This window comes from Haliotis rubra, unplaced genomic scaffold, assembly GCF_003918875.1.
Source record: "Haliotis rubra isolate DU_JTF1 unplaced genomic scaffold, ASM391887v1 Scf2, whole genome shotgun sequence".
Taxonomy (NCBI): Eukaryota; Metazoa; Mollusca; class Gastropoda; order Lepetellida; family Haliotidae; genus Haliotis; species Haliotis rubra.
In genome coordinates, this window is record NW_025766002.1 from 5,543,458 (window position 1) to 5,565,226 (window position 21,769).

Consider the following 21,769-nt stretch of genomic DNA (forward strand, 5'->3'; position numbering starts at 1 on the left):
TGACTCATTTGGAAAAAGGTCACTATTTATTAACTTGTTAGCTTTGTTTGATGAATGTTATCAATTGATTTGCCCTTCAGTATAGTCTGTTTGCAGTGAAAACGTACCGATGAATTTCACTGTAAACAAAAAAGTAAATCATGTTAAGTGAAATTAAGATTGTGAATCCTCATAATTTTACCTTGCCAAATGAACATTTAAATCTCAGAATTTTTTTCAATTTAGGATAAAAGTTGTTTAACAAACGATCATAGATTCAAATCGCTATTATTGGTTTGTATTACAAGGGGGTGAACGCAGTAGATGGAACAGTGTAACAAATGCACGTGCGGTACGTGATGAGCGTTAACTTACACCAACCCTACTTGTTCTCGATGTTTCATTTAAAGTGCATACCCCCTTGTAGTAAAAACCAATAATAGTGATTTGAAACTATGATCGTCTTTTAAACAACTTTAATCCTAAGTTGAATAAAATTCTGAGATTTGAATGTTCAATTGGCAAGGTAAAATTATGAGGATTCGCAATCTTAATTTCACTTTATTCGATTTACCTTTTTGTTTAGAGTGAAATTCATCGGTACGTTTTCACTGCAGACTATAGTATGTGTGACATGCATCACTGTTTATAACAGCCATTGCAATCACCATCAAATTCATATCACATGCTTAGCAGTTTAGCTGTGAGATTTGGTTCAGGAAGAACATTGTCTATATCATGTACAGTTCACAGCCATATATCATTTGTATATATCACTGCTCAGTGTTGTTTAACTGCGCATAACACCCCACTGTCATGTAACACATATTTGCTTGAAACACTTATCTTGTCAATACAAAAATTCTAAAAAATCAATGAAGACAAAAACTGAATTCTTTCAATATTTTGTGTGATATGTTAACATTTTGTAATATTTAACAGTGATTTGAAATAGCATCAATCAAGCAGTTCCATTTTCCATTCCGATTAATTAAAAAATATGTATCCTATATGACAGTGGTGTGTAAAGATCTCAGCAATTGACAACAATCATATTTGTATACATATCCATATATTGCATATCAATCACCTGTCACATGTTAATATCGCTTGTGTATTTACCGCTACATGGCAGGGTATGTGATACAGCCTGTAGTTGCCACCAATCAAACGACCTGATTGACAGGTTACTGCATGTCATTTTGTATATCACATGTTAATTTGGTGTATATTGCAAATATGAATGTCAGCTGTTCTGTTTTCCTGATTCAGAGACTGCTTTTTATTCTGAACGATGCCGTTCAAGCCAGCTAAGATAGCTGAGAATTTTAGTCGTAAATTTGGCATTTCTGAAACTGAACATATTAGTGTTTGGGCAACTGAGAATTTTTCATCCAACATTTGATGCTGAATGGAAACACAGTTCATCACTGTGTTTGTAAATTCATATTTCTATAGTGGTGTGATACAACAATTGTATTAAAAACTGGGTCAGTCTTTTCCAAATTATTTTTTCGCAAACAGTTGTCCTTAATTTTGTTTATTCTTTTCATCAATAAATAGTTGTATTCATACACCGATGTATTTATGAAATAGTTGCTATTTGATATGATGTTTACAGCTTTTCATATTTGTTTATACACAAGTTATTCATTGTCAGCCTAATAAAGCATAATGTGATTCAATCATGTATTAATTTGCATGATTTCTAATTTGTAAATTAATTCATCATAGAATAATCAGACGTGACTGAGCTTTGCTTTTTAACTGTCTATCATCCAGACTTTGTATAGACCTGATGAATTGTGATTTTGGTGTCAGAGAGACATGTAAATAATAATGTAAGAAATATTCATTAAATACCAAGAACATTTCACAGGAAATGCTGTAAATTGGACGTTATTTATTTCAGATTTATGACAAGCGACTACGACACTACAGGGAAAGTCTTGAAGAAGTCGATGCCAAGTTGATTGAGACTGTACACAAGAAGATAAAGACCCAATCAGGCGCTAAAGCAGTGCAACAGGAACTAGACACACTGAACAAAGACTACATGGAAATGGTGACGTGGACGAATGCCAGGTTAAAGGACATTACAGCCATACTGTCACAGGCCAATATAGACATAAAGGTAAGTCCAACCAGACCTTGGAGTGGCGCTATCAGGAAATAGCTGCTGGTTAAAGAAGTAGTTTCACTCTCTAACTGTAGGTAGACATTTTTCCACATTGAACATCTCTTCCACTGCAGTTCCAATGCTTAAGAGTTGTATCTTGAATGTTAAGTCCAAAATAAGTCTTGGTTCTCTTTTCGTTTAAGTTTTTGATAAGTAGATGCAGTTGCATTAAGCATTATCCAAATAAGGAGGCATGGAAGCTGTATTTTTATAAAGTTTTTAATCAGTAGTGTATGCAAAACATGTTTAGCAATAGGTGCATTTTATTCTATTTTTTAAAAGATTGGTCTTGTATTGAAGGTGGGGCTATGAATATTTTTATATAAATAATGTAGATATGAAAAACGACCAATCTCACCATACAATCCCCTCCCCTTCTTCTGTCCCTGCCCTCGACTGCCTCCGTGGTGTAGTGGTTAGAGCGTCCGCCTAAGAGCGGAAGGTTGCGGGTTCGATCCCTGACTGCGTAAAACCAAAAGACGTTAAAATATGGTACTTGTTGGTCCCTGCCTGGCGCTCGGCATTAATGGGTACAACAAGTACTGGTCGGCTCGGAGCAGTATAATGTGTCTGAGTGGGGTATTCATGCTTCTCTGCGGCATGGTATCTCAGTGGACTAGCACAATAAAACCAACTTAAGTCTGGGCTAGTACAAGCAGCCGCACGTACACATACACACGCATGCACGTCGTCATTATGAGCGAAATATTCTCGAGCACGACGTAAAATCCAATTTCACCTCCCCACCTTCTCTCCCTGTCCTCCAAATAAACATAAAAGCCAACCAGTCCTTTACCAGGAAGAGATGTTTCTATGTGTTTATCTATCCAGCACCTGTCACTTTGAAAATCAGTACAGTAGAGGAACATAATCACTGTAGTAACTTTAATGTTAAAGCATAATTTGATCATCATGTATCGTATCTAAATATACTGGTAACTGTAATCTTATTCATTCAGGTGTGAGTTAATTTGCATGCCTTCTCTCATAGCTAAATCTTTTTTACTAGTCTTGATACTTCTGGAAATGTTTCTGCTCCATCTCTATAACACTGGCTGAACAGATTGAAAGATAAAATACTTGCAAATATGATATTAAATGGTTCCATCCATGACACTGTGCCACTGATGACATCCTTCTTCAAATTATTCATGGCACCCCCTGGGTTGGGTAGCCTAGTAGTTAAAGCGTTCGCAAGTCATGCCGAAGACCCAGGTTCGATTCCCCACATGGGTACATTAAGTGAAGCCCATTTCTGTTTTCCCCCACTGTGATAATGCTGGAATATTGCAAAAAGTGGCACAAAACTATACTCACTCACGGCACCCCCTGCTTGTTTTCAAACTGACAAAAATTAAAATCCTCAAGCTACATTGTGAAGCATTGCTGATAGTGTCCCATGCTGTGATAGAATTCAAATATTGCTGTCATAAAACTACATTCACCCATCAAATACAAATAGTCAAAAACAGCTCACCATTCTGCACACTATCTTCACCCAACCAGTATTATTTTGATGGAGCATTTTCACTGTAGTACAGAAACTTAATACTTAGTCCAACCTTGTGTCTTTCCTTTCAGTTCCAAATGGTCATAGATGATGAAATTCCCCTACTTCGTACATTCCGTGCTGAGCTGGCTAAACGATCCTCCATGCTGTTTGATGAGGACATGGAGGAGTTCTTCCAGCAGCTCAACGAGTTTGAGGGCTATGGAAACTTACCCACAACCTACTTTGGTGGACACCATACTTACGTCAGTCAAGCAGTTGTCCAGCCATCTGCTACAGTTTCAGCCCAGCTGGAGAACCAGGAGAGGCTGTTACGAGTTTCCAAGGTCGGAACTGTCCAAGAAGTTGTAGCTTCTCCACAAAGTATGAGTGTTTCTGTGAGTCAAGATCGTCAAAGACGTCTGTATGAAAAGGTGGCTGTGATGACGAGTTCGAATGCCATGGCAACCAGTGCCGATGTTCAGACATTGATCACAGTGAGGAACACTGAAGTTGCACCAAGGGGACCATTAGTGCATGTGTCAGCCATCTTGAACCCAACGACCATGGAAAGAGTTAACCTGGTTGAAGCTATACAGTCTGGTTTGATTGATCCCAAGACACAAACCTACTGTGAACCCAAATCAAAACAAAGGCTGTCCTTAATCAATGCCGCCAGACAAGGATTCATTGACGAGAGCCTTGTGAAACAATTGAACTCCAACTCAGGCATCAAGGATAGGACAGGCAAACCTTTAACACTTCTGGAAGCAGTCGGGAAAGATTTGTATGACCCTGTTACCAATACTGTGAAAGACCCAGCCTTCGGTACAGAAATGCCTTTGTCAGTGGCGGTGTCAAGAAACATTATGTCAGAATCTTGTGCTGCTTCTCTGCAAGGAGAACCTGTCAATATCACAGCTATAACGCATTCTCAAGCAGTTGTTCCCAATTCTGCCCTTGCTAAGGCTGATGCTTCAGTTAGTCTCACTCAGGCAATAGAGCAAGGCTTGTTTGATCAATCGACTGGAAAGATTCATGATCCCTTTACTGGGGAGAAGTTGACTTTGATCAATGCTGTAGAAAGAGGGATTGTGAATTCTACTGTGTGTGAAATTCTGAGTCCACAAACAGGACGGTGCATTACTCTCACTGAAGCTGTGAGTAAAGGAATAGTGGACCCTGTGTCAGGGGCATACATCAACACATCTACAAATCAGAGATCGCCCCTAGATACAGCTCATTCAAAAGGACTTGTGAGGAGACCTACTCCTCTCTCGGATGTGATATCTGATGGGTGCTTACTTGAAAATGGATCAATACTCGATAAAGCCTCAGGGCAAGTTGTGACACTTGAAGAATCAGTGAGATCAGGTTTGGTTGATGGTGAAAGTAAATGTCTTGTTGATCCCAGAACTGGTGATGTACTGTCACTGAGTGAAGCCATGAGGCGAGGACTTGTCAATAAAGCTGGTGACTTTGTCCCGTTTGGTAGAGGGTCTCCAAAGTCAATCTTGAGTGCTGTTGGACAGGGAGACTTGAAGCTTGTGAGTGAAAGTGTTACATTCTCCGACTCCTTAGTGAAGGATACCTCAACAAAACAAGGTGTAACCTTGTCTGAAGCAATAAAGCAAGGCTTGATGACTTCCAAGGGAACATTCATTGATAAAAGGACACGGCAAGAACTTTCTCCACAACAAGCTGTGGCTCGGGGCATTGTTGATCAGTCCCTAGTTGATAAACTAAACCAGAAGACAAGTCTCAAAGACAGAACTGGTCAAAATCTGACCATGCTGCAAGGACTGCAGATGGGATACATCTCACCAGAAGATGGTTCAGTGAAAGACCCAAGAACAGGGAAACTCCGAACTTGCCAACAAGCAACCACAGAAGGAATATTATCTCCAGATGAAGCTTCAGATTTGTTGAGTCTCATCAGTCCAGTTGTGACTTCAACAACCATTCTGACGCAGATACAACCTTCCCATCCTGAGGCTGTGATCAGATCTCTGTCGGTGACAGAAGCAACTAGGAGAGGTCTACTGGATGATGGAACTGGCATGTACACTCATCCCCAGACAGGAGAAAAGATGCCAGTTGATGAAGCTTTAAGTAGAGGCTACCTTCGCCTCAGTTCAGAATGGCCCTCCACACCTGATGGAACTCTCCCTAAAAGTTTTGACGAAGTGGATGAAACAAATGGTGCTACATTCAAAGTGTCTGTTGGAACACGTCCAAGAGGCACTGAACCATCCACGTCAAGCGCTCCAGATTCTTCTGTTGAATCTTTCATGTCAAAATCTGGTGCTCAGTATTCCTTCACGACCACAACCACATCTTTACCATCAATAACACCAACAGTCATTAATGAGACACGTCAGTTGACTCTGAAATCTGTTGTTGATCCTAGAACTGGAAGGGACATCAGTGTCACAGATGCCATGAATCGGGGCTTGATTGATCTTGAGAAAGGACTGTACTGTGATTCAGCCAGTGGAACAAAAATGCCCTTGAACATTGCTGTTGAACGAGGCTACATCAAGGCAGATCAAATGAGTGATTCGAGTTCTCAAAATGGTGAACCTATTAAAGAAACAAGAGCATTTTCAATCACTGGTGTTATTCATCCTAAAACTGGTGAGAAAATGACCGTTAGCCAGGCAATAAGAAACGGAATCCTTGATCAAGAAAATGGCCTCTATCATGGTGCTGACAAGTTTGGTAGAAAGCAAACAATGCCCATCAGTGAAGCAATTCAAAAAAGGCTTTGTGATAGCTGAAGATATCAGCACAACTGTGTCTGTACCTGGATCTCTACTTAGAGAAACAAAAACATTCAACTTGAAGAGTGTGAAACACCCTCTCACTGGCAAATACATGACTGTAGCAGATGCTGTAGCCCAGGGCATCATTGACGAGTCAGAAGGTGTTTACATTAATCCCTTCACGGGAGTGAAAATGTCAATCCATGAAGCCATTGAGAAGAAACTGATTGACGCGGAACTTACTTCAGTGACATCAAATGCAGAAGGAGATGTCAACAAAATAACCACAACAAAACTGACAACGCTAGCTGTGACGGCTGTCAAAGATCCAAGAACTGGCAAACTAGTAACTGTTAACAAGGCAATTGAGGATGGTATCCTTGATCACGGGAAGGGTATCTATCACAATCTTGTCACTGGTGAGACGATGCCACTTAATGAAGCAATAGACTGTGGCCTTGTGATGGCAGACACAGCAGATGATGAAGATGAGTTAGAAAGAGCATCGATTACTAGCATTCATATTGCTGATGATCAAGAATCCTTTGAAGCTACCCTGCTTGAGGACATTCACTCCGAAACTATGACTCTAAGCATCAGCAGTGTGATTGATCCCAGAACGATGGAGATGATCTCTTATGATGATGCCGTCCTCAATGACGTTCTGATGGTAAATGATGGCATTTACCGGAATCCCTTAACTGGTGAAAAAATGACAATTACTGTTGCCATGGAAAAAGGCTTAATTCATGGTGAAGTCACAGCAAAGACAAAAGAGGAAGAAATCATGAGATGCTCTGTCAATGCAGAAAAACCAACTTTCACTTCATCTCACCAGATAACATCTGCTATTGATCCAAGAACTGGAAAGCAGATTTCTGTAGCAAGGGCAGTGAAAGAAGGACTCATTAATGTTGAAAAAGGTACTTTCTATGACACCAGATCTAGAGAAGAGATCTCTCTTGAGAGTGCTATGAACCAAGGCTTCTTAAACCCATCCAAACAGACTGGTGCTTCCGAACTTGAGAAATCTATGGATGAAGATGATGATATACCAAAGATTGTTCTTAGAAGAAGCTCTGATAAAGATTCTCCTTGGTCTGTGGTGGACATTGAATTGGAAAAGACAACAGTGGAAGAACCTGGAGAGTCCACACTTGCAACGGAAGTTCTTCATTATTCCACTGAAATAGAAAGTCATAGTCCATTGAACAGATCTACAGACTTCCCTCATACTCCACTTACTCCAGGTGAAGTCTTTACTCAGGAATCAGGGAGACAACCTCTCGGACTTTCTTATGAGTCAGCAGTGAAACTAGGCATAGTAGACACAGAAAGAGGCCGAGTCAAAGATCCTAAAACAGGAGTGACAATGACCTTGTCTGATGCAGTCACATGTGGACTAATTGATTCTGATAAAACAGCCATTTCTGATCCCACCTCAGGAAGGACCGTCAGTCTTAGTGATTGTTTAGCAAAAGGTATCGTTAATCCAGTGTCGTGTAAAGTTGATCCTCTTGTAGCTGAACAATCTGGAGTGAGGCAAACAGAACAACCATACAAAGGGAAACAGCTGAACCTGATAGACACCGTAAAGAATGGATTGTTTGACAACAGATCTGGAAAGATCTTTGAGCCAACCATTGGCAAATCAGTCACATTGCGAGAAGGATTGAATAAGAACTATATTGAAGGCACACTGGTTACTGTGAAAAACACTCAGACTGGAGAAAGGGTGCCCTTGAAACGTGCAATGCAGCAGGGTCTCATTGATGGGACATTGTGTTTAGTTTGGGACAAGTCAACCAACAAGAAAATACCACTTCCTGTTGCAATAGAAAGAAGCTTGGTTGAAAATGTGCTTGATTGTTCATCTGGCCAGGTATTGGATTCTCAGTCTGGTAAACAAATTCCTTTAGAAAAAGCCCTTGCGCAGGGTAAACTCAAGCCAGAAAGTGTTGAGGTATTGGATACAAGGACTGGTGAACATGTCCAGTATCAGGATGCATTGAGACGTGGTCTCATCGACAGGTCAGGCAATGTTGTGGACAAGTCTGATGGAAGCAGGATGTCTGCAGAAGAGGCACTGAAGATGGGTCTGCTTGCTGTTGTTGGTGGGCCTATTCTAGCTGGAAAGATGGTTGTAGATGCAGTGAAGAAGAAGACATCAGAGAGATCAAGCCGTCCATCTGGATTCTCTGAAGGACAGTTGAATGGGGAACCAAATGCAAGGGAGCCCCCAAGAACAGTGGAGACAAGGGAAACAGAACCATTGACAACAATTGTGTATGCTAAACCAGGTGACAACATCCGTCCTGCAAAGCCAACAAAATCCAGGGATGTTAAGGAAGTAGTGATTGAAACAAGTGTGATTCCAAAGGTCAGGAAACCATCTGATGTGTGGGAAGATGGAAAGATTGAAACAAAGTTGCATGAGGTGGGGAAGGTGACAGATGAACTGGATTATTCGGAAACATCCACTAACAGATTTTCTTCGGTAAGTCGTATAGTTGGAGTTGCTCCTGTAGATTCTGCTTCCTCCCTGTTCTCTGCACCCTCTCCATCATCGCCAACAAAACCATCTGTGCATATTTCTCAACAGTCTCAGGTGAAGGGCGTTCCTATGCAACATAGTCCAAGCTCTGTCTCTGCTCCCCAAATGTATACACCCTCTATCTCCAGTTCTGAAACCAAACCAAGTGTGCCCTCTGTTAGTGACTCTGACCTTGATATAGACTGGAATTCTGGACAAGTCCTTGTTAAATCTACTGGTGTTGCAATGACTGTTACTCAGGCTGTGCAGAAAGGGTACATTAATTCTGAGGTTGTTGAAAGGCTTGCTGTGAATTCTGGATTTGAGTCTGGGCACAAGATAACAATAAACTGGGATGATGGGTCAATTACAGAAAAGAACTCGGACAAGACATACACTATCCATCAAGCTCTAGATAAAGGTCTTATTGACAGACCTACATTCAATGCACTGACAGCTGTAACCGGTGATCAGACACAAATACCATCAGGTTATACCCAACAAGGTGTGCAGTTTTCTGAAACATTCAAGTCCACAACAGTGCAAAAGAGTACCATCAGGGAAGGCATTGCTGGTGACAAGATCACTTCCTCTGCAAGACATTCGGAGAAGGTGGAATCTGTGGCTGGAACTAGAATAACTGATACAAAGCCTTTGAGACCGTCCAATGAAGTTCCCACCTTGAATCAACTTGTGAAAGAAGAACAGTACATTCCTTCTACTGGAAAGGTGATTGACCCCAAGACAAGGAGATCAATGACAATAAGTGAAGCTGTTGGAAAAGGACTGGTTGACTCTGAAAACTCTGTTGTCATCGATCCAAAATCTGGCCATGCTGTCCCACTTGTTGATGCAATTGACAGAGGTATCTTGGATCCCAGAACTGGTTACTTAGTTCATGCTGACACAGATGAGAAGATTACCCTGCAGGAAGCTGATCTTGAAGGGCTCATTCCTCACCCTGAACACCTGAATACTTTACGAATCAATGGCAAAGCCATGACTTTGAAAGATGCTGTTGCTAAAGGACTTGTTGACATGGAGAGTGGCACCTTCACTGATCCATTGACAAGTGACATCATGTCTCTGGCTGCTGCAATCAGCTATGGCTATGTTGCTTCTGGAGAAGCACAGACTACAACTTCTGGAAAGTCTGTCACATTCAATGTAAGTGAGGAGCTCAATGAAATCAGAACAACAAAGGAGCATGTTGAGAGGAGGTCCAGAGACCGAGAAGTTACTGATCCTTCAAAACGGATATCGTTTGCTGAAGCCCTTGACCTGGGTTTCATTGATCTTGAAACACAGAAATACACAGACCCAAATACTGGATCGAGAATAGCCATTGTAGATGCCCTGAGAGAACAGATCCTTGACCCTTCAGCTACCCTGGAGCCTGCTGAATCAGATGGTATGAGTCCTTTGACTGCAGTTGAGAGAGGCCTGTATGACAAAACTAAAGGAGGATTTAAGGATCCTGCTTCCCCAAAGAAAAGTCTGACATTCCAAGAAGCTGTATCCACAGGCTTTCTGAGTAGCAAGTTCTCCATTTATGATGTGAAATCTGGTGAAATTTACACACTAGAAGAGGGCATTTCAGAAGGAAAACTAGATGCAACATCTGGAGAGGTGTATGACCCAGACACTAAACGAAGCATTCCGTTGAAAGAAGCTGCAAAGATGGGTCTCATAGCCGTTGTTGGTGCTCCTGTAGCTGCTGCCTTCATGGCAAAGGAGAAAATTGGTTCTGCACTGCGATCAAAGAAAGGAGCTGCACCAGTACAAGGACCAAAAGAAAGTGAAGGGCCATTGATTACTTTCCAAACCGTAACAGTGAAACAACTCTCTCCTAAAGTCATTGAAGTGACCCAGATGGAACAAGGTACAGAACTGGAGAAGGGGAAGGCTGATGTCTTGACCTTAATGGAAGCTGTGTCAACTGGCTACCTGAACACAAAGACAGGTGTACTTAAAGATCCAAACACAAGCAGACAAGTTACTTTGTTTGAGGCTGTCAGACAAGGTGTTGTCAGGGGAGATTCTGCCATTGTTAATGATAAAGGATCAAAGATACCACTAGAGAGAGCATTGCTTGATCGTATTCTTGATCACACAGGTCACATGGAAGTTAAGGGATTGACCAAGAACCTAGAACAGCTAATAAAGGAAGGAATCATTCAGGAAGTGTCAGTCAATCCAATTGAACAGAGCAAAATTCTGGCCAAAACAGTTGAGAAAGTAAGTGTTGACTCCGTATATGATTCAAGAACAAATCAACAAATCAGTCTTGATGAAGCTATTGACAAAAGAATTATTCATCTTGAAGATGGAACATATGTTGACCCTTCTAAAGGAACGACTATGGACATTTCTGATGCTGTTAGAAAGGGGCTTGTCCAGGGTACTCTCATTGATAGTGTAAGAACAAAAGAACACACAACAAGAGCTGGTTTCGCTGCAGAAGTAGCATTTTCAGAAAAGAAGACCCTGAAAGTACAATCTGTAAGAGATCCTGAATCTGGTAGAAATATTCCACTTGCAGAAGCAATATCCAAAGGAGTTATTGACAAAGAAGGAAAAACCTATTTCGAGAAGTCATCCCAGAAACATATTCCCATTGAAATGGCTATGGAACAGCAGTTGGTGACAGCAAGTGAAATTAAGGCAGAGATGAAGACAGGAGAAAAGTACACAAGATCAAGTGAAAACATTGTTACACAGACAAAAACGTTCAATATTCAAGGAGTATTGGATCCTGCAACAAACGTCCAGATGACTGTTGCAGAGGCAATTCAGAATGGTGTTCTTGATACATCTGCAGGTGTCGTAGTCAATAAAAGAACTGGTGAGTCAATGCTAATTGCAGATGCGCTGAAGCAAGGCTTATTGAAAGGGACCACTTCTTCTGGTCAAGGGGCACATGATGTCTCTGGTGTGAAAAGGAGAGATCAACAACAGTCTGTGTATGATGCAGAGAGTGGACATTACTTGTCTTGGAAGGAAGCAGTTCGACAAGATATTATTGACCCAACCACAGGAATGTATAAGATTTCTGACTCAGAAGCCATGTCAGTTGAACAGGGTGTCCGTGAAGGTTTGATCAGAAAAGGGCCTGCACAAAGCACTCTGAAAAAACGAAAGTCGTTCGATGTTACTGCAGTCTACGATTCCAGAAAGGGCAAAGAAGTCTCTGTTGTAGAAGCTATTGACACTGGACTAATCAATTTGCAGACTGGAATGTACAATGACCCAGCCTTCTCAACATCAATATCTATTCAAGACGCCTTTCAAAAGGGACTAATTAGTTCCTCAACCAGAGAAGTAAGACCTGAAACAACATTTGCAAAGTCTTTGGCAGTTTTAGATTCTGGTGACGGAGAAACTATTCCTACCCCAGTCATTGTAGAAAAGCGAGATATTCCAGTTCGCGAGAGAGCAACAGCAGAATATATTGATTCAAGTACAGGAAAAGCTGTCCATGGTGCTGAACGTTTCCAGATCTCTGGAGATGAACAGGAAGGACAGGTACTTACTTCAGTTGTCCAGAAGTCTTTGACAATTCACAGTCTGGTTGACCCTGCCACTGGAAGAGAGATCTCACTGGCTGAAGCTGTAGAAGAAGAAATATTTGATCCTGACAAAGGAGAGCTCATCAACAAGAACACTGGTGAACATATGTCTGTTGATGAAGCTATGGGAAAAGGTATGGTGAGTGCTGATGTCACTCAAGGACAGAAAGCTCAGGAATTCACTCTCATCAAAGGCTTGATCATCACCAGTGTAACTGATGCCAAGACAGGAAAAGAGATGTCAGTTGGGGATGCCATGAAAAATGGCATACTGGATGAAAAGGCAGGAACCTATTACAACACAGTTACAAAGAGGAAGATGCCTATCAAGGCTGCACTGAAGCAGGGGATGATTGAAGGAAAAGATGTGGAAAAATCTGAACAAAAGAAACAGGACTCTAAACAAATAAATGTGACTTCAGTCATGGATTCAAACACAGGAGAGGAACTCAGGCTGGAGGATGCCATGTACAAGGGTATCATTGACGAACATTGTACAATGTATACTGATAGTCTGACTGGAAAGAAATTGACTGTAGAGGAAGCTATGAAAGAGGGACTTGTTGCAGGATCCATTCAGACTATATCTCAAACACAGACAACAGTTATGTCTAAGAAATCATCCTCAAAGTACAACATTGTTGGTGTTATTGACACCAGAAACGGGGCAGAGATCTCTGTTGGTGAGGCAGTTAACAAAGGAATACTCGATCCAACAGGAACATTTGTGGACACCAGAACAGGATCTGTTATGTCTGTGGCAGATGCTATCAAGAAAGGATTAGTCATCACTGAAGAGGTAGGAGATGAAAAGGGGTCAGCTGATGTCAGTATCACTGTGAAACGTCATGGAGAAAAATTTGTAGATGCATTGAGAAATGGTTCTGTGGACCCCAATACCGGACTGTACAGGGACAAAGAAGCTGCGAAAACATACAGTGTTGATGAAGGGATTCGATCTGGTAAACTTCTCAGTGATGATGGGAGACCGTACAGGTTCAAGGTTCAGCCAAGCAAAGGAATTAGGTTCACCTTTCAGAATGCTCTTAAGCTGCGATTCATAGACACTACAACTGGACTATTCCATCATGAACTTTCTGGACAAGAAATGACAATTCAAGAAGCCCTTGACAAAGGTTTTTTTTATCCCCAGTCTCAACAGTTGTTGGTAATCGAGGGGAAAGTGTGGTCATATTGAAATCAGGTGTGGCACCAGTCATTTCTGCTGAGGGAATGAAGGAGCTTATCGACACACAAACAGGGCAGAAAATGACAGTAACTGAAGCTCAGGAAAAGGGTATGGTTAGTCAGCTGTCTCCAACTGAGAAACCAAGTCTTGATGAAGCTTTCACAGCAGGTTCGGTAGACTCAACAGGACTCTACCATGATCCTCTCACTGGTGAAACCATGACAGTTGATGAAGCAGTGATGTGTGGATTCCTCAATCTGCAACCAAATGCACAACCAAATGGAAACGAAGATGTTGTGGATCGAAAACCTCAACACAAGAAAGAAACACTGTCTCTATCCAATGCTGTCAAATTTGAGATGGTGGATCCTTTAACTGGCATATTCACAGATTCTGAGTCTGGAAAGTCCATGCCAGTAGGACAAGCTGTGTTAGAAGGGTATCTGGCACCAACAATGTCAACTTCAAAAGATCATGATAACCACAAGCCACCACAGGACCAATACATCACAATGACAGAGGGCTCTCCCTTCAAACCAAACCAAGACATTGTGGTTGAAAACGGACAGGTTGTGTCCACAACAGCCACAGAAGTGACTGTTACATCTGGCTGTGCAACCTACACAGCTAGACCAGGATTTACAATAGATTCATCTGGTAATGTTGTTAACAACAAAACAGGTGAAAAGATGTCGTTGTCAGAAGCTGAACATGCCGGAATTGTAGACGTTGAGGAGTCTCAAGGTGTGAGTGCTGTGCAGGTGACGAGTCCAGCCCCTCCAGTCATTGAGGTATCTTCCCCAGCATCCTCTGTCACGACGTCTTCAGCAACTACCCCAACCACACCGGTGGTGAGTTTTCAGCATGTTTTCGTTCATTTTCATTTCATTGCACATCTTTATTGTAGACTAGTGTTATTGTAGTTGTCACATTAGGTGTTGATTTCCCTTTGTTCATATCATCATGTTTGTTTCTTATTTAAGTAATTGTGTTTCTGTTGATAGGATAAGGTAAGTAAAACCGTTTCAGAGTCCTAAAAAATAAACGTCAGTTTGGAAATTCAGTTGTGTTCAGATATTCTTGCAGTTTTGTTAAAACATGCAAGTTGATTTTGTTGTGTAAATTAACAGGTATTTTGTTGCAGCTTCTTACTTCCTTTTGTTGAATGTTGAGATCATTAACTCAAATTGTATGATGTGAAAATGTCATTTGGATGTTATTAAATTCATGAACTAATAAAAAGAGTCAATTTCAGGAACGGACAAAGGATTCGTTAGGTAGAACCATCAAAGTTTCACCCATGTCCATATGTGATGAACAAGTTAAAACTTCCACTCCTGATACATCAGCAGACAGTGAATTTACTGAAACATTGACACAAGACAGCAAAGTTACAGCTAGTGTTAACTCTCAACCTGATGGTAGCAATGACATGTCCTCCTGTGGAAGTGATAGTGATAAAGGGAAATCCCCAAAGAAGCAACAGCCAAGTCACCCTGCCGGACAAGGATCACTTATACTCGAAAGATACGTTGAAAATCTATTGTTCAATTTTTGGGAGCCTCAATCAGAGAAGCTTATGCATCCTAAAAAAGGAACCAAGCTAGGCTTTCAAGATGCTATGAAAGTATCTCTTCTGCCTGAAAGCCTTAGAGTGAAACAGTTTCAGGGAGAAGATGATGTGAGTGTGTTAGAAGCATTGTCATCCGGCCAGATGGACAGGAAGTCAGGCCGAGTTGTTGACATGAACTCCGGCTTGGTAACTCCAGTCCTGGAAGCTCTGAAAACAGGAGTCCTGTTGATCCATGAAGATGATGCATGTGATGCAAACACCATAGATATGATATCAAAAGAATTAGGAGAGGGACTTTTCCAGCTTGTTGTGAAAGGAGAGGCAAGAATGTCTTTAAGGATAATGGACAGGAAGAGTGGAAAGAAATACTCAGTTCCAGTGAGCATCCAGCATTCACTGATGTCCGCAAAAGATGCGACTGTGAAGGACACTGTGTCAGGCAAATGGATGAATTGGGAGGATGCAAAAAGAGTGGGTTTAGTTTTGGATGCCAAGCCAGTAACTCTGCAGCAAGCAGTGCTAACATATCTGTCAAAGACAAAGAAAGATCAGTTTTACAAACCTGGTGAATGTGGAACATTGCTTACTCTTGGGCAAATGATTGACCAAGGTTTTATTGATACAAATAAGAAGGAAATTTTGGACAATGAAAACAATGAATGGGTCACTGTTGAAGAAGCTGTATCACGAAATCTACTTGATACACAGACAGGGAAATTGTTTCATTCATCCATTTCGAAGGCATTACCTCTTCTTGATGCCATGGATAGTGGATTAATTATGTCGAGAAAGCTAAATTCAGCCAAGTCTCCAACATCAAATATGGCAAATGGAACAAATGGAAAGAGACTGAACATCCCCAATGGTGAAAGACCTCCTAATGCTATTGGAATCCTGGAAGCTTTAGAAAATGGAAGTTTGGATCCGATGACAGGCGAACTGTTCATTGAAGGAGAAACATATTCATTTGAGGATGCTTATGAAAGTGGGTTGCTCTCCCACAAAGATGTGTATGTAGTAGATCAAGGCACTGGACTGGTGTACACTTTCCATGAAAGCATCAACCTTGGATTTGTGGATATGAAGTCAGGTGGTATATATGACACAATCAGTGGAGAGAAGCTGACTATTTACAAAGCCAAACAGAAGGGTTTGTTGAGAAATACTCCCCAAGCATTCCTGCCTTTGACCATAGCATTCCAGAGTGGGATCTTTAACCCTGAGGAAAAAGCTGTCCAGCATCCTGTGACAAAGCACTTCATTTCTCTGACAGAAGCCATTGCTGAAGGGCTGATAAATCCTGCTTCAAGACTAACACATCCAGTCACCATGGAAAAATTCACTCTGCAGGAAGTTATTTCAAATGGTTCTTTGAATCTTGACACGCTTGACATTGTGATTCCAGGTGGAAGGAAGATTTCATTGTTTGAAACAATTACACCTGGAAGAAGGAGATCTTCTTATGCAGGTGACTTTGGTAGGAAATCCAGCCTAACTCTTGACGAGGCTATTAGCAGAGGCATGTACGATCCTGTGTTGAATTGTGTGACATCGAAAGATAAATCAGTTCCACTGAAAGATGCTTTGAAATCCAACCTTATCCACACAGACTCTCTTGTAAGAGACCCTTTCAGTGGGGATATTCTTTCCTTGGGAGAAGCCCTAGACAAGAGAATAATTGACCCTGAATCAGGCAAAATGATTGATGCTTCAGGACAAGCAATCGCTCTTAACTTTGCCATGGACAAAGGACTGATTCTAAGGTCAAAAGCTCCACTTGGATTATCTCTGTCTGAAACACTTGATGAAGGTTTATTTAATGTCATTTCAAACAAGTTTCTAAATCCAGACACAAATCAAGAAGAAGATCTATCAGCTGCTCTTCAAAATGGTATAATTGACCCAGATCTGATCAAAGTCAGAGACACAAGCACAGGGATGTTACTTAACTTTAACTCAGCAGTAGACAATGGTCTTTTAAATCTTGATCAGGGCACTTGCATGGATACAGCTGAAGGTGAGGACTACAACTTGATAGATGCTATGGACAAAGGAATCATCATAGACACTTGCAACCAGCCAAATATTACCCTCCAAGAAGCAATTGAAGAAAATATTCTGGATCTTGACACCTGTACATTCAGAGATCCTGTCAGTGGTTTTATTGTTCAGTTAGATGATGCTATGGAGTCAGGACTTATAGACAGACTTTCTGTTAGTGTGAGAAATACGTCAAGTAATACTCTTTTAACACTTGATGGAGCCATTGCAGAAGGTCTAGTTGATTCTTCAACTGGAATCTACACAGATCCAGAGTCTGGTGGAAAACTGACTTTCAGAGAAGGTTTTGAAAAAGGTCTCATTTTCTCTGACTCTTGTATTTCGGATGACAGTTTGATGGAAGCTATAAGACAGGGGATATACAGTGAGAAAACTGGAAAGTTTATTGAACCATCTACAGGAAAAGTTAGGGATCTGAGTGAAGTTTTCCGAGAAGGACTCATTGACTCTGACAGACTTAAAATCCTTGATAAAGGAAACAAGAAACTATTGACTTTCAAGGAGGCGGTAGATGCCAAAATAATTGATGTCAAGAATGCTCTGGTTGTGGACTCTGAAACCAGTGAAATGGTGAACCTCAAGGAAGCCCTTGATCGAGGTTTACTCCAAGAGAACATTAGTTCCATGACTCTGTCCTTGAAACAAAGTGTTGATGGGCAACTTCTACAAATGAACCAAGGTACAATCCTCGATCCTTTATCTAAAAAGCCTCTTTCGTTGAAAGAATCTATCGATATTGGGCTTATTGACATATCAGATGTATTATTCAAACAGCCAAACAGTCAGACCTACGAACCTCTCTGTGATGTTTTAGCTAAGTCTGCAGACATTGAAGAAGACCAAATTATCATTGATTCCTTGGGAAACAGAGTTGATATCTCTCAAGCATTCAGTGACCATGTTCTTTTTGAAAAGCCTCCAACTGGTTTACCATTGGCTGATGTTTTGGAAATAGGGTTGTATGACTGTAGAAAACAAAGATTTTGTGACCCAGTCTCCGGGAAAGATCTGACCCTTCAAGATGCAATCTGTAAGAAACTTATCAACCCAGACCTGCCCCAAGTTGTTGTTCCTGAAGTTGGAGATTTTTCATTGAAGCAAGCTTTGGACAAAGGCCTTGTTGATCCTCACACAGGCAGCTACATAGCCTCAGCTAATCCACTGTCTATTAGTGATGCCATGACTGCTGGCAGACTCATCACATCTGACACACCAACTAGTGGAAGAAAGCAAAATGTTGTGCAGATGCAAAACATGGCATTTTCAGAGATGAATGAAAGGAGTCAGTCTGCTCCAAATGTCTACCACCCAGATGTTTCCCCTTCTGGAGATGATAAGCAGGTGTTTGACCAACGTTCAGGCCTTAATGTGACAGTACCTGTTCAGACTGTTTTGAAGGATGGGAATTTAACAGTGAAATCAATTGAAGGAGATGCTTTCAGGGCTACAGATAAGCACAGGCAAATTGAGCCATTGAAAGCCAGGGATTTTATTGTTGGGGATTCCAAGAACTCATCAGACATTCCTCAACAAGGGACCAAAGACTATGGTAAAGATTCAGGGCAAATGGAAGAGATTACAGATCCTGGGATTTCAAAGGAACATCATAGCTTGTCTGTGAACAGAGATAAAGAAATGGGACCAAAGGATGATGTGACAGGAAATAAGGCAAATATAGACGATTCAGGATGTATCATGGTGGACTCTACCGAGGAAAGTGTCCTTATTCCTGCAGTAGAATTCAAGGAATTTGTTCAGACGGACAAAGGTCTGGTTCCCAAGCAAGGAGCAGTAACAGCAGAAGTTAACAGAGACTCACCTTTACTCAACACAGTGAATACTGTGAAGGATACAGAAGCACAGCTTTCAACTGGTTATGAATATGGCCAACAGTCTCCTAAAGATGAATCTAAACTCTTCATTAAAGGAGTTCCAAGAGCAAAATCTGCTGACAGTTTAAGAGATGCAGGCCGTCATATTGAGAACATAGTTCCAGTCCCAAGTTCATTAGATGATGATTCTGTGGCTTCCTTTGGACAAAAAGTTACAGATTCTACTACAGAGCCACACAAAGATGCATCAAAATCAGACTTCTCAAGGTCACTAAGTAGCCCAGCAAAAGTGACAACATCAGAAACCTTCAATAAGGATTTACAACAAGTCAAATGGACACCTCCATCAAGGGAACTGTCAGCTTCCTTAGATTCTTTAATAGAGAATGCTGTAAAGAAACAGAAATATGGTCAGAAGCATTGGACATTATTTGACTTACTTGAGAAGGGATACTATGAAAATGACACAGGTAGAGTTGTAGATCCAACAACAGGGGAGAGATATTCACTTGTGGAAGCTATAGAGTCTGGTCTGATTGATCACAATGCTAAAGTCATCTCTCCCTGCAGTAAGCAGCCTTTAACACTTCAGGATGCCATATCTAGAGGAATAATTGATCCAATCTGTGGAACTTACCATGACCAGAACATGCATAAGGACCTGACACTGCAGCAAGCTAAAGATGTAGGTTACATCTTCAAGGAAAGAGATCCTTCAAAGAGTGCAGTGGAAATATATGTTGAAGAATTCTTATCAGAGACAACTTCTACTGGAAGGAAGAAACTTGAAGAAGCCTTTGAGAGTGGCATCCTTCATAGATCAAACTCACAGGTCATTGATCCAGATACTGTCCAACCAATTACTTTGAGAAGAGCTGCTAGTTTGGGCATGATTGATGTCAAGACTGGTAACTATAAGAACCCTCAAACAGGGGAATGCATGTCACTGGCTGATGCTGTCCAAAGAGGTTTCATTCTGAGCCCCAAAGGGCTCAGTCTTTACAGTGCTGTAATGAAAGGACTATATGATTCAACTTCTGGGCAGTTCGTGGGACCAGTAAGAACTGATTCTTTGAAGGATCTCATTGAAGATCAAGTCATCACTCCCCTCTGTGTTGAAGTAAGGGACTTAAGTCATGACAGTGTGATATCCCTAGGGGAGGCAATAAAAAGAGGATTGATTGATCCTGACAGTGGCTGCTATGTTAACCCCTCCAGTAACCAGTCTTTTGACTTCAATGATGCTATAGCTGCAGGACTTATCCTCAGTAGTAGCTCAAGAGAAGGCTTACAAGAGGCTTCACAGATGAGACAGAAAAGCTCTGCAAGAGGTAAAGCTTTCCCAGAGAAAGATCAGACTCCAGTTGTGAGCGATGAGGGTAAGCCAGAGCTAGATGTTCTGAAAACAGATGAAACGAACAGACCAGAAGGTGCACCAATTGAGTCAGACAAGATGAGCAATAAACAGGAACCTGAAGTTGTTTGTGCAGCTCTTGCAGTACCGAAAAAGGACACAGTTGGTGTAACAAAACCACTTCAACCCACATTTGGTGTTGCATCAATGGGAGAGGTTGATTCAGGTGAAATACAAGCAGGAGGATCATGGACTGAAAGTGTGCAGAAACCTATTAAAGATGTTTATAACATCAGTGAGAGTAACAGAGAAGATGGCTCACAAGTTCATCACAACATCAAGGTTGATGATATTGGAAGAAGTGTTATGTCAGAAGGTGATGATACTCGAGGAAGAACTGATCTGGATATCAGTGGCCATGGTGGAATGGATGCATCACATGTCATTGAGGCTGGCAGGAAGGATGTTTCCGAAAGTCATGAAAATGATCAACATGTATTAAAAATTGTTGGAAAGAATGGAAAAGATGTTCCAAAGGCAAGTGGAAGTGCCAGAAAAGAAGTTTTAGAACTTGGCAGAGATGTATCAAAAATTGCAGGAAATGATGGCGAAAATGTCTCAAGAGTTAGTGAAAGTTCCAAAAAGGATGCTCCAGAACTTGGAAGAGATGTATCAAAGGTTGCAGGAAACATTAATGAAGATACTCCAAATGCTGTTGAAAATACCAGAAAAGATGTTCCAGAAAATGAAAGACATATAGCAAGAGTCGATGAAACTGATGGAAAAGATATTCCTAAAGTTCTTGAACGTTCCAGAAAGGATGCTTCAAGGGAACCTGAATATGGCAGAGAGGATGATATCAAAGTGAAGGCAAATGTGAAAGATGTGTCCAATATTGTTGAAAATCATGAGCAGAGAACAAAATCTGAAAGAGTACTCAAAGATCCATCCCCAGTAGTTAGTTCTTACTCCAAGGACAATGTACCCAACATGGCTGAAAGAGATGGTGTCAAGCAAAGTGTGGATCTTAAACCATCCATTAAGGTTGATTTTAGGAGCTCTAATGGAGATACTGACAGACCCCAAATCAAAACTACTGATGAAGCAGCAGCTGCAGCTGATACAACCAGAACACGAAGCACAAGAAATCAGAAGGCGGGAAAGCAGGCAGAATGGTCAGATTCAAGGACATTGAATCAGAGAGTGATTCCAATGACTCGATTGCATCCACAACACGTGAGAAGAT

General features: G+C 41.2%; 1 protein-coding gene across 1 annotated transcript in view; it reads left to right on the forward strand.

Moving 5' to 3' along the window:
* Nucleotides 1-21,769, forward strand: part of LOC124275279 (microtubule-actin cross-linking factor 1-like) — a 252,296-nt gene that overhangs the window by 179,248 nt on the left and 51,279 nt on the right. Inside the window, 6 exon segments of the mRNA XM_046710761.1 lie at nucleotides 1,892-2,113; nucleotides 3,740-6,406; nucleotides 6,408-13,643; nucleotides 13,646-14,554; nucleotides 14,708-14,713; nucleotides 14,959-21,698. Coding sequence (XP_046566717.1) covers nucleotides 1,892-2,113; nucleotides 3,740-6,406; nucleotides 6,408-13,643; nucleotides 13,646-14,554; nucleotides 14,708-14,713; nucleotides 14,959-21,698 — 17,780 coding nt within the window.